The sequence below is a fragment of the Eulemur rufifrons genome, chromosome 2 (assembly GCF_041146395.1).
Source record: "Eulemur rufifrons isolate Redbay chromosome 2, OSU_ERuf_1, whole genome shotgun sequence".
Lineage (NCBI taxonomy): Eukaryota > Metazoa > Chordata > Mammalia > Primates > Lemuridae > Eulemur > Eulemur rufifrons.
The window spans coordinates 95,423,163-95,441,533 of record NC_090984.1 but is presented as its reverse complement, the minus strand read 5'-3'; the positions used below and the strand labels follow the sequence as shown (position 1 = coordinate 95,441,533).

The window sequence follows — 18,371 nt, the reverse complement described above, 5'->3', positions numbered from 1 at the left end:
TCCACCCGCCTCGGCCTCCCAGAGTGCTAGGATTACAGGCGTGAGCCACCGCGCCCGGCCTCACACCGTATTATTAATTACCCAAAGGCAGAGAGTAAATCTATTTTATTCACCAACATATGCCCAGATCCCTGCACAACGCCTACACTTAACAAACATCTGTTGTGAACAAACAGACCAGGCAGTCTAGTGCACTAGGCGGGCCGGCTGCTAGAGGATAAATGCTTATTTTAGGGTCATGCCACCTGGGTTCCATTTCTGAAAGCGTGGGAAGCCACTTGACCTCCCCAGTAAAGGTGATTTACCGCCGGAGGCAGGCGGGCCCCCTGGCCCTGCTATCCTTCCAGGGCTGAAAGCTAACGTTTAGTCAGGACGCGAAATGAGCAAGTTAGGGTGGTAAAGGAAAGTACGATGATAGCGAAGATGACGTCTAGGCGCAAACAGGTGCCAAACCACCGCCCACCAGTGTGACCCCTGGCGGCAGCGGCGGTGGCTGAACCACCCGCCCTGGAAAACTTGCACGCCCCCCGCGAGTGGGCGCATTCTCTGGATGAACTACATCCCCCGGCATGCACTACGGTGCCCGCCCCTCGCCGGCCGGTGGGGCCCGGGAGGGAGGCGGCCAAGCTGCCCGTCTCCTGGGTCCCCTTGGACCCTTTCGCTGTGCGCCTTTCTCAACCCCAGAAGGAATATTTCCAGGGTTCTGGAATTGCTGCTCGTCTCGGCGCAGCACTGCACCTCCAGGAGTCGCCTGGGTAGCGCAGTACACGTGACTTTCTGTCAGGCTTTAGCGCCCGGCACTTCCTCAGTGACAGGCTGGAGGGGGTGGGCGTTCCGGCTCGGGAGGACCCCGCCGCGGCCCCGGAAGCGCCGCGGCCCCGGAAGCGCCTCATCCTGGGCGGCGGTGGCCTGGCGGTCGCCGTGATGGCTACGGAGCTGGGCGGCTGACCACCGGGCTAGGAGCAGGCCCAGCGCCCAGAATCTCGGCAGCCGCTGCCCGAGCGCGGCCTGCGCCATGGCCACCTCCGCCATCTCCTCGGAGCATTTCGAGAAACTGCACGAGATCTTCCGCGGCCTCCATGAAGATCTACAAGGAGTGCCCGAGCGATTGCTGGGGACGGCAGGGACAGGTGAGGCTGGGAGTGGGTCAGGCCGTGGAGAACTCGGCCCCGACCTTCCTCCCAGACCTGGGCCCTCTTCGCTTTCTTATCCTCAAGGCACGCCCCCGAGGGCTGGCTGGGTTCCGGTGCCCGGGATCTCCCTGCTGCCGCTTAGGGTGCACTGGAGGCGTGTTCAGGAGTGGAAGGCGGGTGTCGTCTCCCTGGATGCCTCCTTGGCCATTAAAATTTTCTCTTTTTCACTGTGGCAGGAAGAGCATAGGGGTTCTTAAATCTGCGGTCCTGTAATTCAGTAGAATGGGTTTCTTTTGTACCTGTTTGTATTTTACTCATTCAAAGGAGTTATTTTTATCGGAGGTCCATAGTTTTCTCCAGACTTACAAAGGATCTGTAGCATAAAAATGGTTAAGAATCCAAAAGAATCATAACTTATGGGCAATGGTAAATAACGGTAAATGCTAGTTATGGGGTTAGTTTTTAAAACCAGAATTGTGGAGTATAGATGTGGTCTTGTTTTGAATTTTCTTACTACTTAGACTATTTACTGCCTCTTAATTTCAAGATTCAGGTTGCTGCAAGCTCTATCTGAAAGAGGTAGAGTTTTCCAGCCCTAAATCTGCCATAGTTCTTGACCTCTTTACAAATAGATTTTGATGGCAAGGAGAAGACTTTGTTTTATTGTTTTTACTTAAGAGTGAGAACTTGAGCCAGGTGCAGTGGCTCATGCTTGTAATTCTAGTACTCTGGGAGGCCGAGTTGAGCCTCCCAGATCGCTTGAGCTCAGGAGTTCAAGACCAGCCTGAGCAAGAGTGAGATAGATCCTGTCTCTACAAAAAATGGAAAAATTAGCTGGACATGGTTGTGCACGCCTGTAGTCCGAGCTACTCGGGAGGCTGAGGCAAGAGGATCGCTTGAGCCCAGGAGTTTAAGATTACTGTGAGCTATGATGAGGCCACTGCACTCTAGCGCCGTTTACAGAACAAGACCCTTTCTCAAAGATAAAAAAAAAAAAAGAGAGAGAGAGAGAGACAGAGAACTTGGGTGTTTGCTCTATGAATTACCCAAAGTCATGTGAATTTAATGACTCTGGAGAGAATGAAATTCATGTGTGTGTAATTTGTCTTTATTGAGAGGCTGTTGTGTGCCAGGCACTGTCCTAGGTGCTGGTTAATATTGCAAAATACAGTTGAAAAAGACACACAAATCCCCATTCTAGTGGGTGGGTGATAATATGTAAATATTAAGAGGCAACGTTAAGAGCAATACAGGAAAATAAAGCGGGGTAAAGGAATAGGGGATGGCTGGCCCAATGGTAGTGGGTTTTCAGAACTTATTAACATTAGTGTCACTAAAATTGGTATAAAACCCCACTACTAAATTTGGCTTTGAAAAAAAAAGGAATAGGGGAGGCAGCTTCAATTTTAAATAGGGTGGCTGTGAAAGGCTTCTCTAAGGAGATGGCATTTGAGCAGAGACTTGAATAAAGTGAGGGAGTAAATCATGCAGAAATCTGAGAGACGTGTCAAGAGGAGGGGATAGCACTGCAAAGGCCCTTAAGCAGAAATGAGCTTGGTGTGTTCAAAGAAGAATGGGAAGGTCAGTGTATTTGGAATGGAGTGAGCGAAGGAGAAAGGTAGGCAGGGCCAGATCAGGTGGGACCTCATAGTTCATGGGGGAAGATTTGTGCCTTTTCTAAATATGATGGGATGCAGTCAAAAGCTATTGAGCAGGAGTGTGATGAGATCTTATGTGGTTGAAAAGTAGACTATATTTTCAGCCTGCCCCTAAATTCATTTTTGTAGCATCTTTCTTATCATTTCTACAAGGCTAAATAATGCAAAAGAGCATTCCATTTTGAAAAATAGAAAGCTGAATTAGTTATTGCTATGGTTTGACTGTCCCCTTCACGTTCAATCTACAGCCATACTATCCTGAATGCAACGACCTCTTTTAACCTCAGAAGCTAAGCAGGGTCAGGCCTGGTTAGTACTTGGTGGGAGACAACCTGAGAATACTGGGTATTGTAGGCTTAAAAAAAATTGAAATTTAATTGCCATTGTGATGGTATTAAGAGATGGGACGTTAAGAGGTGATTAGGCCATAAGGACTCTGCCCTCGTGAATAAATTAATGCCAAGTAGGTTCGTTATTGCCATGGTGGGTTATTATAAGAGTGAGTTTGCCCCTCTCTTGTTTGCTTTCTCATCCTCTTGCCCTTCCACCTTCCTCTACTGGGTAACCCATAACAAGAAGAACCTCAAAAGAAGTGGGCCCCTCAACCTTGGACTTCTCAGCCTCCAGAGAAATAAGTTTCTTTTCCTTATGAATTATTCAGTCTCAGGTATTCTGTTACAGCAAGACAAAACAGACTAAGAATTATATTCACCTTTGTTGTCTAACCTCATTCCTGCCAAGAGGGCAATTAGAAAAGTGTGAATTTCTACTCAAGCACAAAATACTCTTAGTTGTTTAATGGATAGGTAAATAAAGTATACATACATTTCCACACTTATGATAAGAATTCTAGGCCGGGCGCGGTGGCTCACGCCTGTAATCCTAGCACTCTGGGAGGCCGAGGTGGGCGGATCGTTTGAGCTCAGGAGTTCGAGACCAGCCTGAGCAAGAGCGAGACCCCATCTCTACTAAAAATAGAAAGAAATTATATAGACAGCTAAAAATATATATAGAAAAAATTAGTCAGGCATGGTGGCACATGCCTGTAGTCCCAGCTACTCGGGAGGCTGAGACAGGAGGATCCTTTGAGCTCAGGAGTTTGAGGTTGCTGTGAGCTAGGCTGATGCCACGGCACTCACTCTGGCCTGGGCAACAGAGTGAGACTCTGTCTCAAAAAAACAAAAAAAAAAACAAAAAAACAAACAAACAAAAAAAAAAACAAGAAAACAAAGAATTCAACAACTTTATCTCCTTATTCACTACCTCATTCATACTGTTCAACAAATATTTGTTGAATATATTAAATTTAGTTAAACACACAGGGCCTTGTCTCTGAATCCTCTTTTTCTAGTTTGGAGACCACATCGTAAACTTTAATGCCCACGATGAGTTAGTAGGCACTGCATAATGTACATGGTATACAGCCCTTGCATGTAGCTTATGCTGGTGAATTTTGTTTTTCTCTTTAGTCTTCCTACCTAAGAATTTACTTCCAGAAACAATGGTGGTTCCCATTTATTGAGTCCTTACAATATTTGGCACTTGCTAAGTGCTTGTTACATGTATTATCTCTTTTAACCCTTTCAAACAACCCTATGAGGTCAGTAGTCTTATAGTCCCTATTTGCAGGTAAAGAAACAGGTTGAGAGGGATGCTTTTAACTCCTAAACTGTTGTCATTTATAAATAGAAGATGTAGGTTGTAGAAATGCCACAGTGAGGTACCAAAAGCAAATTAATCGCATATTTTTGAGTTCCTAATGAAACTGAAGTTAGTTCCACAGCTCTTAACTGGCCAAGATTAGTCATTCTTAGGCTGGTAATTCAGACCCAATAAGGAAGAGAGGCCACCCACCTTGGGTGAACATTAAGGTGGACTATCTCTAGCTTTGTTTTTCAGAACTGGCTGTTTCCATTTTATTCTGTGTCTAGGGAATGGTGTCACCATCCACCCAGTTTACCAAAGGAAACAGAGTCAGTCTCTCACACATGACTGGTTTGGGAAGGATTGTGGGGTAGGGGATAGTGGTGTTTGCAGTGACTCATTCTTGTTTCTAGTGTACATTCTACCCAGGAGGCAGTTCTGCTGGGTTTCTGTTTTTGTTTTTGTTGTTTGTGGTGGGTTTTTTTTTTTTTTTTTTTGAGACAGAGTCTCGCTCTGTTGCCCAGGCTAGAGTGAGTGCCGTGGCATCAGCCTAGCTCACAGCAACCTCAAACTCCTGGGCTCAAGCGATCCTACTGCCTCAGCCTCCCAAGTAGCTGGGACTACAGGCATGCACCACCATGTCCAGCTAATTTTTTCTATATATATTTTTAGCTGGCCAGATAATTTCTTTCTATTTTTAGTAGAGACGGGGTTTTGCTCTTGCTCAGGCTGATCTCGAACTCCTGACCTCCAGCAATCCACCCGCCTCAGCCTCCCAGAGTGCTAGGATTACAGGCGTGAGCCACCACACCCGGCCCTGTTTTTATTTTTTTAAGAGACAGGATCTCAGGCTGGGCACAGTGGCTCACATCTGTAATCCCAGCACTTTCAGAGGCCGAGATGGGAGGATCACTTAAGGTCAAGAGTTCGAGACCAGCCTGAGCAAGAGCAAGACCCCCGTCTCTAAAATTAACAAAAAAAAAGAGACAGAGTCTTGCCCTGTCCCAGGCTGGAGTGCAGTGGTGTGATCATAGCTCACTGCAGCCTCAACCTCCCAAGTAGCTAGGACTGCAGGTACACACCACCTTGCCTGGCTAATGTTTTTTATTATTTGTAGAGAACAGGGTCTTGCTATGTTGCCCAGGCTGGTTTCTTTTCTTTCTTTTTTAACAAATTTTACCAGTTGCTAAAGACTATACCCTGGGAGCACAAAAATGCCCCTCAATTGTATATGTAATCTACAGAAGCATTGGATTGGGAGGCAGGAGACTTGCATTCCAGAACTAGCGCTGTCACACATTTACTCCTCCTGTGACCTTGGGGAAGGCATTCAGTCTCTCCAGGCTGCAGTCTCCTCAACTGTTAAGGGAGAGTTAGACTAAATGATCTCTGAGGCTCATCTCAGCTCTAACGTTCATTGGATTCACAATTCTGAGACTAAAGCATAAAGAGCAGCTATTGGTCCTTTCACCTGAGTAGGGATCAGCTTTTTTTGAACTTTTAGATATCTGCTTCACTGGCTTCATTATCAGAAGAATGATTTCAAAGGCCTTTGGTTTTTGTTTTAAATCTGAGGAGTTCACAAAGGATCTCATAAATGTAGTGAAGTTCTTCACATTGTTTTCAAAGCAATTGTATTTCTTTTAAAAGTATATAAGTTATAGAGCACTAATCAGAGAAAGTTTGTGTTTTATGAAATCACGTAAAAAGTGGAATATAGTCGGGGGGATGGGTGGGACATGGGCAATATATATAGCCTGAACTTTTGTACCCCCATAATAAGCTGAAATTAAAAAAAAAATTAAAGTTTGGTTTTGAAGGAAGAATTAGAAGAAAAGAAAAAAAAAGTGGAATATTCCAACTCCAAAAAGACTGAGCATAACTAACTTCCGTAACGCAGAGAAGTTACTGATAATAATAGAAGTCCTGTGGGCTACCTTTTCTCCCCCTACTTTCATTTATGTAGTTACTTTCCATGAATGATTCTAGAATTTGCCCCTTGAGAATGCAGATTTTCATACCCATTAACAAAAGAAGAATAAAGGAGGAGTCTTTTAACAGTGTTGTAGAAAAACCAGAGCTGGGAAGGGAATACAGGTATATGTACAGTGCTGCTTCTTACTGTCTGGCTTGGATCAAGAGTGAGTGTTCTTGAGTTTGAAGATGTGCAAATTCAGAGGAGTGATGACACTCAGCACTTTTGTAACTCATTACCAAATAATATGATACTGCTCCATGGAAGTAGCCGTTCTTGACTACAGGTATTATTTCACTGTTGCCTAAGAACACAGCTCCCTGGCTGGGTGCAGTGGCACACGCCTATAATCCTAGCACTCTGGGAGGCTGAGGCGGGAGGATTGCTTGAGGTCAGGAGTTCAAGACCAGCCTGAGCAAGAGTGAGACCCTGTCTCTACTAAAATAGAAAAAAATCAGCCAAGTGTGGTGGTACGCACCTATAGTCCCAGTTACTTGGGAGGCTGAGGTAGGAGGATCGCTTGAGCCCAGGAGTTTGAGGTTGCTGTGAGCAAGGCTGATGCCACGGCCACGGCACTCTAGCCCGGGCAACAGAGTGAGACTCTGACTCAAAAAAAAAAAAACCCAAAAACAGCAACACTCCCCCCCACCCCCCAACGAATGGTAACAGCTGCTTCAGTGCTCATTTCAGTTATACCATGATGGTAAGTTGTTTACCATTTGCCATGGCTAAACTTTCCGTGTCTTTTTTTTTTTTTTTTTTTTTTTTTGAGACAGAGTCTCACTCTGTTGCCCGGGCTAGAGTGAGTGCCGTGGCGTCAGCCTAGCTCACAGCAACCTCAAACTCCTGGGCTTAAGCGATCCTCCTGTCTCAGCCTCCCGAGTAGCTGGGACTACAGGCATGCGCCACCATGCCCGGCTAATTTTTTCTATATATATTTTTAGCTGTCCATATAATTTCTTTCTATTTTTAGTAGAGGTGGGGTCTCGCTCTTGCTCAGGCTGCCGTGTCTTTTTTAAAACCACAAATGGAGTCACAGGTTTTATGAGCATTGTGGAGAAATAGTTCACCTGGAATGCCTTGTGTATATTAAGGGATTGTCACATGACGGTGAGACACAGTAAAGGGTGTGTTGTCATTTGCTCTTTCAGGAAGTACACCTAAGGAGATTTAAAGTTCTAGAAGCTATGGACAAAGTAGAAAAGACAAATGTCCCTGTTCTGGAGGAGCGTGATCTCAGATTGAGAATATACATACACATACACATCCAAAGTGATTTGTGATCACTTAAAAAGTAGCAGACAACTGATATATTAATGAAATGTAAATCCATATAAAGCATTGCAGTGACATTGCATCGGATGTGGGGCTGCATTAGAAAGGGCTTAAGATGAAAATCAGGGTAGACAAAATTATCCAAGAAAATCTCAGGACAGCATATTGAGTACCCACGTGTCATCTCTCTGGGAGCCCAACTTATCTGCTTTCTTTGGCATTGGAAGAGATTGCTCTTTCTTCAATTGATGGAAGACGCAACTTGTATTTAGGAATCACATTGAATGAAAAATACATAGCTTAAAAGACCATATCCCCATACATGCTACAACATGGATGAACCTTGAAGACATTATGCTGAGTGAAATAAGCCAAACACAAAAGACAAATACTGTATGATTTCACTTACATGATGTACCTAGAGTAATCAAATTCATAGAATGGGGCAGTTAGTGTTTAATGGGTACGAAGTTTCAGTTTCAGATGACAAAGTAGTTCTGGAGATGCATAGTAGTGATGGTTAAAAAACAGTGCAAATATACTTAATGTCACAGAACTGTACACTTAAAAATGGTCAGAATGGTAAATTTTATGTTATGTATATTTTGCCACAACTTTAAAAAAGAAATAAACCAAAGATTGTATCCGCAGAATGCAAAGGAAATCCCAAAAGATGAGTTAAAAAAATATTGTAAGCAATCAGAATTTTGTGGTAATAAATATGTGTAGATTTCTAGGTAGAACATTCATTTGGATGTGTACAGTTTTTTAGAGAATCATTAAGCAGTAGAGCTCTTTAAAAAAAACAAACAACAAGCTTCTCATAAATGGGACTAATTTTTGCTTGTTAGTTTAGATAGGGAAGGATGACCCACTTCCTCATTTTGTAGCCAAGGAAGGAGGTTAGGTCCCAAAGAGATGAAAAAAGTTATCCAAGCTTACACGTAGAGGCAGGCCCAAACCTGGCACCAGAACCTAACCCCCCTGACCGACCAAGGCTTTCCCCCTATACAAATTGTCTACCAGGTGACAGATTCCAGTACCCCCTTCACAGTTTTTGCCAAGTCCGGGTATCTTTTTTTTAGGACCCAGTAAGGAGGGGGTACGAAGTACTATTACTTGTTTTCTTTATATCAACTTAATTCATGTAAAATACATTTGCTTAATACATAGTTATTTAAAAAGGAAATAATATATTTTAAATGGAAAACCTGTATAATCTATAAATGATCAGAAAAAGTGCAATGAAGGCAAAATAATATTCTTTTAGTTAGTTGTTATTGCTTTGAAGCTGAAGCTTGTTCTATTTTTGCTAAAAGGGGAGATTGGTAATTTTTAGGTATTAAAGACATACTAGCATCAAAATGACATCATGGGAAGGGCTGAAAGAGAACTGAAAAGGGAATGACATTCTCACTATGAGAGTCATTCTCTATGCCACTCCCAGGGAGGGACAAGTACTACATCATGCAGCCACCCAGTGAGCAGAGTAGGTGGATTTCGAATCTCTTTTGCAGAAAAGTAGTGGATAAGGGTTAATACAGAAGAAGTGATTCACCTTTGGGGTGAAGGTAGGGACAGGGGTTTTAGAGAACCAGTATCGGTAAACATTCTTGCTGATGAAAGTGTGCCTGGTCCCTCAGGATGAAGGGAGAGAAAAGGTTGAGAATAATTAGCTTAGTGCTTCTTAGTAAGGATGCTATTGGCTTTGGGCACCAAATAATTATGCAGGATTGTCCCAAACATGGATCATCTTGTTCCCTGGGTACTAAATGTCAGTAGTAATACTCTTCTCCTCTTCTCTCCCCCTCAGTCTTTGTGATAACAATTCCCCTTACATTTCTAAATGCCTTTCAGGGGTGATAAGTACAACTACCCACACCCTGGGAGGAAGGAAATGGCCTTTACGAATGTATGGAAATAGTAATGAGCATTTGAAACTTACCTATTTTTTCTAGAAGAGAAGAAGAAGTTGATCAGAGATTTTGATGAAAAGCAACAGGAAGCAAATGAAACGGTGAGAACTTAGGGCAAGTATTTGTTTCCTCTTCTACCTGGTGTTGATCTTTTCCAGAAGTAATGCTATGACCTGATTATAGATTAATTGTTCTATCTATTGATCTTGATTTTGACTATTTCTTACTATTAATAAATGAGGCTAATTGATGGAAATAGGTGTTGGGGGGGGGTTGACAAAACACAAATGGGGAAAGCTTGAAGACTTTCCTGAAAGAGGAGTCTTTGATAGTATATTCCTGGGCCAGGTGCGGTGGCTTGCACCAATAATCCCAGCACTTTAGGAGGCTGCATAGGGAGGATTGCTTGAGGCCAGGAGTTTGAGACCAGCCTGAGCAAGAGTGAGACCCTGTCTCTACAAAAAATAGAAAAATTAGCTGGGTATGGTGGTGCAGGCCTATAGTCCCAGCTATTGGGGAGGCTGAGGCAAGAGAATCACTTGAGCCCAGGAGTTTGAGGTTGCAGTGAGCTATGATGATACCATGGCTCTCTAGCCCGGGAGACAGTGAGACTCTGTCTCAAAGAAAAAAAAATACACACACACACACACACACGTGTGTGTGTGTGTGTGTGTGTGTGTGTATTGCTAGTGTAATAGGGGCATTCTCATATCTTTACCCAAGTGGTCTTTTTAAATCTCTTTTTAAGACCTTGCCATTAAGATAGTTTATTGTTCTTTATTAAATTTATTGTCAAAGAAAATTAGCTCAGAAGTGATTCTAGCCATCTTCCTTTCTGTCTTATAAGACAGCATAGTAGCTGGACTTGGTACCTCAGGCAGGACATGCATGAACAGGATGAGTTCCCAGTCAGGACCCAAAGCTTGTCAGAAGTTGGTTCAGGTTGGTGAGCAGTTTAACAATTGCTTCCTCTTAACCTGTGGCTTTTCTTTAAAAACTTTTTTTTTTTTTTTTTTTTTTTTTGCTCTAACCCTTTGGAAGCAAGAGTCCTTCTAACTCCATCTCACTATGCTGTAGCTTCAGCAAATCCATTAAGATTGGGGCTAAAATCCAGGTCCCTGGTAGTACTCCGTGGAAATAGTTGCCCCTAGTTTTTGCTGCCCCAGAACATACTGAGAGGAAAAATTCTTTTTAGGCCAGAGAACTTCCTTCTTGCTTGTTGAAAGTCAGCTTCCCAATTATCCCAATGAAGTTCTGACAAGGAAACTTATCTGCATCCTTTTCTCTGTTCTGCATCTATTTTAAGAAGGACTAGGCCACTAGACTGGCAGTGATCTCCTTCAAAATGCAAGTACTAGAAATTTTCTTAATACATGTATAGCTGTGCATATCCATGATACCTGTTATGTAGCCAGTCTCCTCGTTCAGTTAAAATCTTGGTAGCATTTTAAAAATCTCTTATCTACAACTGATTTACTTGTGTGGTGCTCAGATATTTTCTTTCTCTGAACTTAGCAAAATAAGCAGTCCTAGTCTGCCCATCCCAGGCAGTTGAAAATAATTTAGGGCCTCTTGTGAACATGTCTAGGTGTTACATTTTACTTATTCCAGAAAAAATGGAAATCTGATTCTGCAAAGCAGCCTGCTCTGTGGGCCCCTGGTGGTTATCTCTGATATGGAGACAAATAATTGATTTTCAGAAAGAGGAGGAGAAGAAGGAAGGGAAGAACCCTGATGCCAGACTCCTATCATTTTTGCTATAGTAGACTTCAAAGCACTTCTTGACAGCAGTTTTGAACCATAACACGCTGAAAACTTGGAATATTAAAAAGAGTTGAGAATTTGAAGATTTTGAATCCTGACTCTTCTTAATTGTGTAATCTTGCGTAGGTTTCTTTAAGTCTTATATATGAGATAGAGAAAGTATTTCCTACCATATTTATTTGTTGTGAGGATTAAATGAGAGAATGTATGTTAAAACATTTAATAAGCTATAAAGTGCTTCTGTTAGTTTTTTCATTCATTCATCACATATTTTTTGAATGCCTGCTTTGTGCTTGCTAGGTAAGCACAGGAACCAAGAATGAGGTAAACAATGCCAGACATAATCACTGCCTCATGTACTATATGGTTGAGTACTTATTTGGGGTGGTCTGTGGTTTTATTAGTCCAAACTAGGCATATCCCCAAATGAGAGAGAGAAGAACCAGGCCATCTATTTACTACGTTCTGCCTTCCCAGCTGGCAGAGATGGAGGAGGAACTACGTTATGCACCTCTATCCTTCCGTAACCCCATGATGTCTAAGCTTCGAAACTACCGGAAGGACCTTGCCAAACTCCATCGGGAGGTGAGAAGCACACCTTTGACAACCACACCTGGGGGCCGAGGAGACATGAAATATGGCACATACGCAGTAGAGAATGAACATATGGTAAGCTTTAGCTGTTTTATTTTCCTCAAGGGCCTGTGGTACAAAATTAACCATATTGTGGAGTATAGTTCTTGTTATCAGTGCATTCTAGATTTGTTTTTTCCACTCTTATCCTTTTTTCTGCATCCAATTCCCCTTCTCCCCTAGGGTACCCACTCTATTTAATGCAGGTCTTTCCAAACCATATGCACATTTTTTGTATCCTTAATATTTAAAAATATATATGTTACCCATTCTTATTTCTGAATTCTGTATTCTGACCCATTGATCTAATTTCTTATCTTCTTGAGCTTTTATTGTTTTATATAAATTTTAGAATTGCTTTCTCAAGTATGCCTAAAAAATTCATTTAGGTTTTTAATTTATCAGTATTGCTACAAAATTAATCCAGCTTTCCTTTACCTTAATGTCAAGATGGCCCAACAACTGAAATACAATTGAGAACGCAGGATGCTTCTCAAGAAGGGGTTAACGCTTTATTCTATTGTAATGGAAAGTGAGCCACATTGCCTTCCTAGCCTTCAGAATTCTGATTATAAAATTGGACTAATTGAAAATTTGTATTTTAAAACCATCTAAAGAAGATGGAAAGTTAAAGGAATTAAATAAAACTTCACAAACATTAAATTTAATGTGCTGCATCTGGATTATATTCCACAAATACAGTACAAAGTAGAAATAGCCTGGCAAGTAGTGTGGAAGAGAAATGGAAAGGGGCCTGCTGATGCAGACTGAACATACGTAGAAAGGCCAGTGATACAATTTTAAACAAACAAGTCTTGTTTCATGGTGTTTCCTGATTATAGTTTAAGAGACATTCAGAGTGATACTGGCTTGACATTGTTGATGTCAAAACTAGACATTTTGAGAACGATGCAAAATTTTCAAATGGGCACACAGATTGTTACAAATCAGAAGCTGATATAAGATCACTCAGCAAAGTGGACTGGAAAATGGCAGGCAGGTGGAGCTTTTTAAAATGGGAGTTGTAAAAGTGACTTTGGTTATTTATTACCAAAAAGAAGGGAGAGGATAAGTTCAAATAATTTTGCTTTAGAATTTAGTTTCAGAAATTATAAAAACATAATTTAGATATACTTAACACCTTCAGTAGGGTTATTGTTCCAAATCTAAGGTTGATTTATGTGATCTTATTATCTTTTCCTGCACTTTCTTTAGCCTAATCAGTTGAAAATCTGCATCTTTTATTTTTAAAAAACTTTCTTCTTCCTTTGAGCTAACATAACTCAGTTTATTTGAACCTCATTCAGTGGTTTCCTTATCCACTGTTCTGTATTCCATTTATTAAGTGAAAATGCTTCTTGCTCCTGCTGCTCTGGGAATCCATCTTTTGGCCTCTTGGTGGCATCCTATTGCCAGTAGTCACCTGCTCTGTAAGAGGCCTGTGAGCTGGGCCCCTTTTGATCATATGTTATGTGCTTTGAATAGCTAAGAACTTAGAGCTGCCCCCATTTCTGTCAGTGGTTGTCAATTCTGGCCTGACAAAGGCTACTTTTGTCCTCATGCTGTCTGTATTTAGGATTATAAGTGGAGTAAAACTTTGGTGCGGATTTAGAAAATTAAGGCACTTGGGAAATTAGGGCAGCTGGGGAAACTTACTCGAGCCCCAAATACTACTGTCCCCACGAGTAAATCACCAGTGTGGCAGCTTTGAAGTTTTTGCTTTTGGGTGTATTTGGCCTGAGGTGAAATTCTTTTGGGGGCTCACCAAGAGTGTAGTCACAAGTGTTTTCCAGAATGTGGTAGAGTCTTAGACTTACAAATGATTTATATGCTGAGAAAGAGTAACTCATTCATAGTTCCTCAATCCTCTCAACCAGTCAAGTGGGAATCTTCAGTGAGTCATTTTCTAAGGCTGCAAAATTTAATTGGTTTGCTTGCAGCACTGAAGTTACAGGCTATATGCATTATCATGTAGCTCTTGCATCTCCCAAATCTGAGCTGCTGCTTCTCAAAAGTTCCTGGTCTAAGAGGCACATGGACCAGTTCAAATTCATCACAAACACAGGGAAAGTGCTCCAGTGTTTTTAATCCATCCTTTTTTTGCCTTGCTGAAGTGTAAAAAAGCAGTGGAACGGGAGGTGTTGTGATCCTGTTGGTTGGATTCTGGGTTTTGCTTTAGTCTGTGGTCTTGTAGCTCATTAGCATCTTTGGTTCTGTCTTAAAAGTAATGGAAATTATTGCTCACTACATCCCCTCTTACACAAGGAAGGTCGTAAGGAACGTGCTGGCAGCCAATTGATGGGGGAAGAAGCCTAACATTTCCCTTCCATACTCCTCTCAGAATCGGCTACAATCTCAAAGGGCATTGCTTCTGCAAGGCACTGAAAGTCTGAACCGGGCCACCCAAAGTATTGAGCGTTCTCATCGGATTGCCACAGAGACTGACCAGATTGGCTCAGAAATCATAGAAGAGCTGGGGGAACAACGAGACCAGTTGGAACGTACCAAGAGTAGAGTAAGTCTGGGCAGACGGGGAAGTGGCAAGAGCAGGGATAGTAGCTGGGCCCACTACTCCTAGATGCCATACTGAGACCAGAAGCTATAGCAGTTCTGAGGCCAGACAATAACCTTCTTTAGGTTCTTAATGCTTTTCTCAATTTTTAGTTTGCTTAGCTGAGAGGAGTTTTCCCTTAGAAATAATGGTTACCCTTAAGATTTAGACATCATTGGAAATTTGTTTTAGTGAAGGAAGAAAAAGACTGAAGGAATCTGATTTCTGCATTTGTAAGATTGCAGCGACTCCATCTTTATTAATTCCTATGTTCTTTGTTTGGCAAGAGAATAATACGAAAAAAGGCACTTAAGGATTCAGAGCTACCAATCTGAGACTTTTAATTTCTTATACATCTAGTGGGATAGTCTATTATTATGAAAACATTATCTATTTATCCTTTGTCATTTTTTACCATATGTCATAAAATATACCACTCACAGTTTATAGATTGATAAATTATAGTTAAATCCTAGACTATAACCCTTTATTGTTACCTAAAGTAAGGATCATTGTGGGAAGAAAACAAATACTTAGGCCAAATGATCACTATATTGGGGACCTCTAATCTACTATCACTTTAAGAAGCTCTGAAAAATAACTCATTTTAATAATAATTCATCTTCCTTTCCATAAATGAGTTAATCTACATAGGAATTTTAAAAATACAATTTGCCAATGGAATGCTGTATTCTTAATAGCATGAGGCAAATCAAACTGAAAAACAGATACTACAGCCAAGATTTGGACAGGAAAATACTAGCTCAGTGTGGGGATTTGAGATTCTCTTATACATCTTAATAGCTATAGTTCTCTATTCTTAAATCAGAGTGATACCCTTCCTTCTTCAGTGAAAATTCACAACAAAGTACTAAATTCAAGGCAAGCTATAGAGAATGCAGCTTGCTTACAAGATATTGTGTGTTTTGATTTTTGAACATACTAGGTAGATTGTTTAAATTTAAAAGCCAAGCAATGAGCTGAGAGATCAACTTACCAAGGCCACTGTGGAATGGGAACAGATGGCAGGTCTCCATCTGCGGGAGGTAAAATACCCTCTAGCTATCTAGATTATACCCTCCTGCTATTAATCGAAAGGGAAAAGTCCAGGAGAGTCATATCCTTTTATAATTCAATGTATCTGTCTCTTGAAGAAAAAAGGATAACCAGATCTCAAAAGCAGTAACTCACCAGCCCATAAAACAAACAACAACTCAAGAGGCTCTCCTGGAATTTGGCTGATGAAATTCAAATGTTAAATTGCTCAAAGTTGCTTTACAGTCACTGGCTGGGTACATTTGAAGACTTCCTGTTTTGAGTAGCCAGGGTGAAAGATGAGCTCAGTCTCAGAAGTCTGTCCCCACAGCAACCTTCAGATATAATGAATCCTAAGCCTACTTGATTAATACTGAAGTATCTTGTCCTTTCCAGGTTCTTCTACTTAGAAGTCATCATTTAAATTGGTTTGATTTCTTGGAGTTTTTCAACATACACTCCTCAATTTAGTTTAGGAATATTCAAATTGTATAGTGTGTACTTTTGGAAGAAGGGTGAAATAATTGCTATTTTCTCTTCTCAGCTGGTAAACACGAGTGAAAACTTGAGCAAAAGTCGAAAGATTCTCCGTTCAATGTCCAGAAAGTAAGTTTTACAAAATTAATTTCTCTTAACTCTTTATGTCTTTCAACCAGAAATACTTAGTAACTTACAAAAGTCCTAATACAGCACCTCAGCACTTGATACCATGCAGTCCCCTTATACTTAATACCACTTCGCCGATCAGAATAAATAAGGGAATATGGTCTTGTATAGTTAAATATACGAGGATAAAACCTTTGTTAAAAGTATGTACTGCTCCGACTTGGAACAGTGGAAAATTTCTCCACTGAAAGGACATTTAATCCCAGCTTACATTCCTTAGAGAAGACAGCATGTAGCAATAATAGAGATTCATATTCCTTGAAATATATTTGTAAAGACTGGATTAGAAAACAGTTTTCACCGCTACTGCTTAGTACTTGCTTTTGGCTCTGCTTGCCTTTCGTAGGAGTCCCCCTTTCGGGAAGTTGTTAGCAAGTAGACTTTTATAAAAAACCTCAAGGAGTTGTCACTGTTGGGCAATGACTGAGCCAAGATGCAGCAGAACTTGCCTGCTCTTTGTCAGATTTCCCAGAGGACCATACACACTGCTTCATGCAGGCATTCTGAAAATAAATTCCAGGGAAACAAAAGCTGTTTCAGAAGGATAGTAGAATTCCAGTGCATCTAAAGGGTGAGGTAGCTGATGTTCTCCTGTATAGACCCACCATGGTTCTTACAGTTGTTACAGAAGCATTTGCCATATCTCAGCTAGCTATGGCTTCATTTCCCAAGAGGCAGGATTGACTTCCATCAGCCCAGCAGTCACTTTGTTCAATTTCATTCGGCTCTCTACGTAATAGTAATGTGACAAATAACCGAGCTCTTTTGGGATCAGTATTTATTGACTTGTGCTAACTGCCACCAATAAAGCAGTCTTTACCCAAACAAAACCCCCACAAAAAACAAAACCCTTGAGGTAAGTGCTAGCAGCAACAAAACCAGAGCAGAAGGGAAGTATTGCCACTGAGGCTAAAGTTGGGGGTAAGTGGGTAGTATGCATGACCTTGGGCACAGGTGGCCTAGCAGGAAACAAAACTACAACCTGGTCAAACTACCAGGAGGGGTGGAATTTTCCTAAACAGTGGCAAATTCCTTGTGGAATCTTTAGGGACCTCCAGTGAACATGAGAACCAGAGGTTGGAATTCTTTGTGTAAATGAAAGATAAATTTTTTGAAGCTCCTCTACTACCTTTATAATAGAGATATCCTTTTGAGATTATAGGACAGCAGAGGGAGAAATAGAGGAGAGAGAGTAAGAAGGGAAGAAGTTTACAAGGGATTGAGAAACATTACCCAGGCTTCTAGTTACCTATCTTAAAGCAGGACCATCCATGAGCTGGACTTTGACACTGGAGAGTCTGCCCCAAACCCTTCTCCCAACATAGGCTCACTGCTGTAGTGTGTAACTGATGTGGCTCTATATGGTTAGATAAATGAAATTGTATTTCTGCTACTGTGAAATACAATTCACCCTGATTTTAGAAATGGTATACTTTTTCCTATATATAATATTTTTCTTCTTAGCTTAACCCTTCCTTGTAAAAAAATGTAACTACTATTTGAAAATGTTTTAGAATCAAGAAACCATTTTTATGCTTTGGTATTTATTGTCCCAATTTTCAACATTTCCGTGAGGTAGACAGTGTTATCCCTAAGTTACAGCTGATGAACCTTATGAGTACTTACCTACTGCCAAGTGGCTGTGTGATCCAACAAAAAACTCATTTTGACTCACGGTATCCAGCTTTGGTCCCAGGTCAAACCCCACAGTATTAAGGTTATCCACGCTGCTGACTACTCTCTACTTCTCTTTGTAGAGTGACAACCAACAAGCTGCTGCTTTCCATCGTCATCTTACTAGAGCTAGCCATCCTGGGAGGCCTGGTTTACTACAAATTCTTTCGCAAGCATTGAACTTTTTATAGAGAGGGCTTTGTGGACCAGAACTTTGACCCTGTGAATGAAGTGTGTTGCTGCTGTAGGCTAACAGTTCAAGGATGCACTGTGCAGCCAGACTGTGGGAGGAGGGAGGAAAGATGGAAAGCCACTCAAATGTGAAGGAACAGCAACAAGACCAGTATGATATACCAAGGTAATAAATGCTGTTTATGACTTTAAATTTACATAGTATTACAACATATTAATACCCAGTGAACTACCAAAACCCAAATACATTTACAG

The 18,371-nt window shown here is 41.4% G+C and overlaps 2 protein-coding genes across 2 annotated transcripts in view; both read left to right on the top strand.

The window, feature by feature from the left end:
- The window catches only part of TMEM229B (transmembrane protein 229B), a 206,365-nt gene that overhangs the window by 23,688 nt on the left and 164,306 nt on the right, over positions 1-18,371 (top strand). The window lies entirely within an intron of this gene.
- On the top strand, positions 895-18,268 carry VTI1B (vesicle transport through interaction with t-SNAREs 1B). Its single transcript, XM_069465064.1, has 6 exons — positions 895-1,130; positions 9,644-9,702; positions 11,843-12,034; positions 14,340-14,513; positions 16,129-16,190; positions 18,008-18,268. The coding sequence occupies exons 1-6, from the start codon at positions 1,016-1,018 to the stop codon at positions 18,102-18,104; spliced, it is 699 nt and encodes a 232-aa protein (XP_069321165.1). The 5' UTR covers positions 895-1,015; the 3' UTR covers positions 18,105-18,268.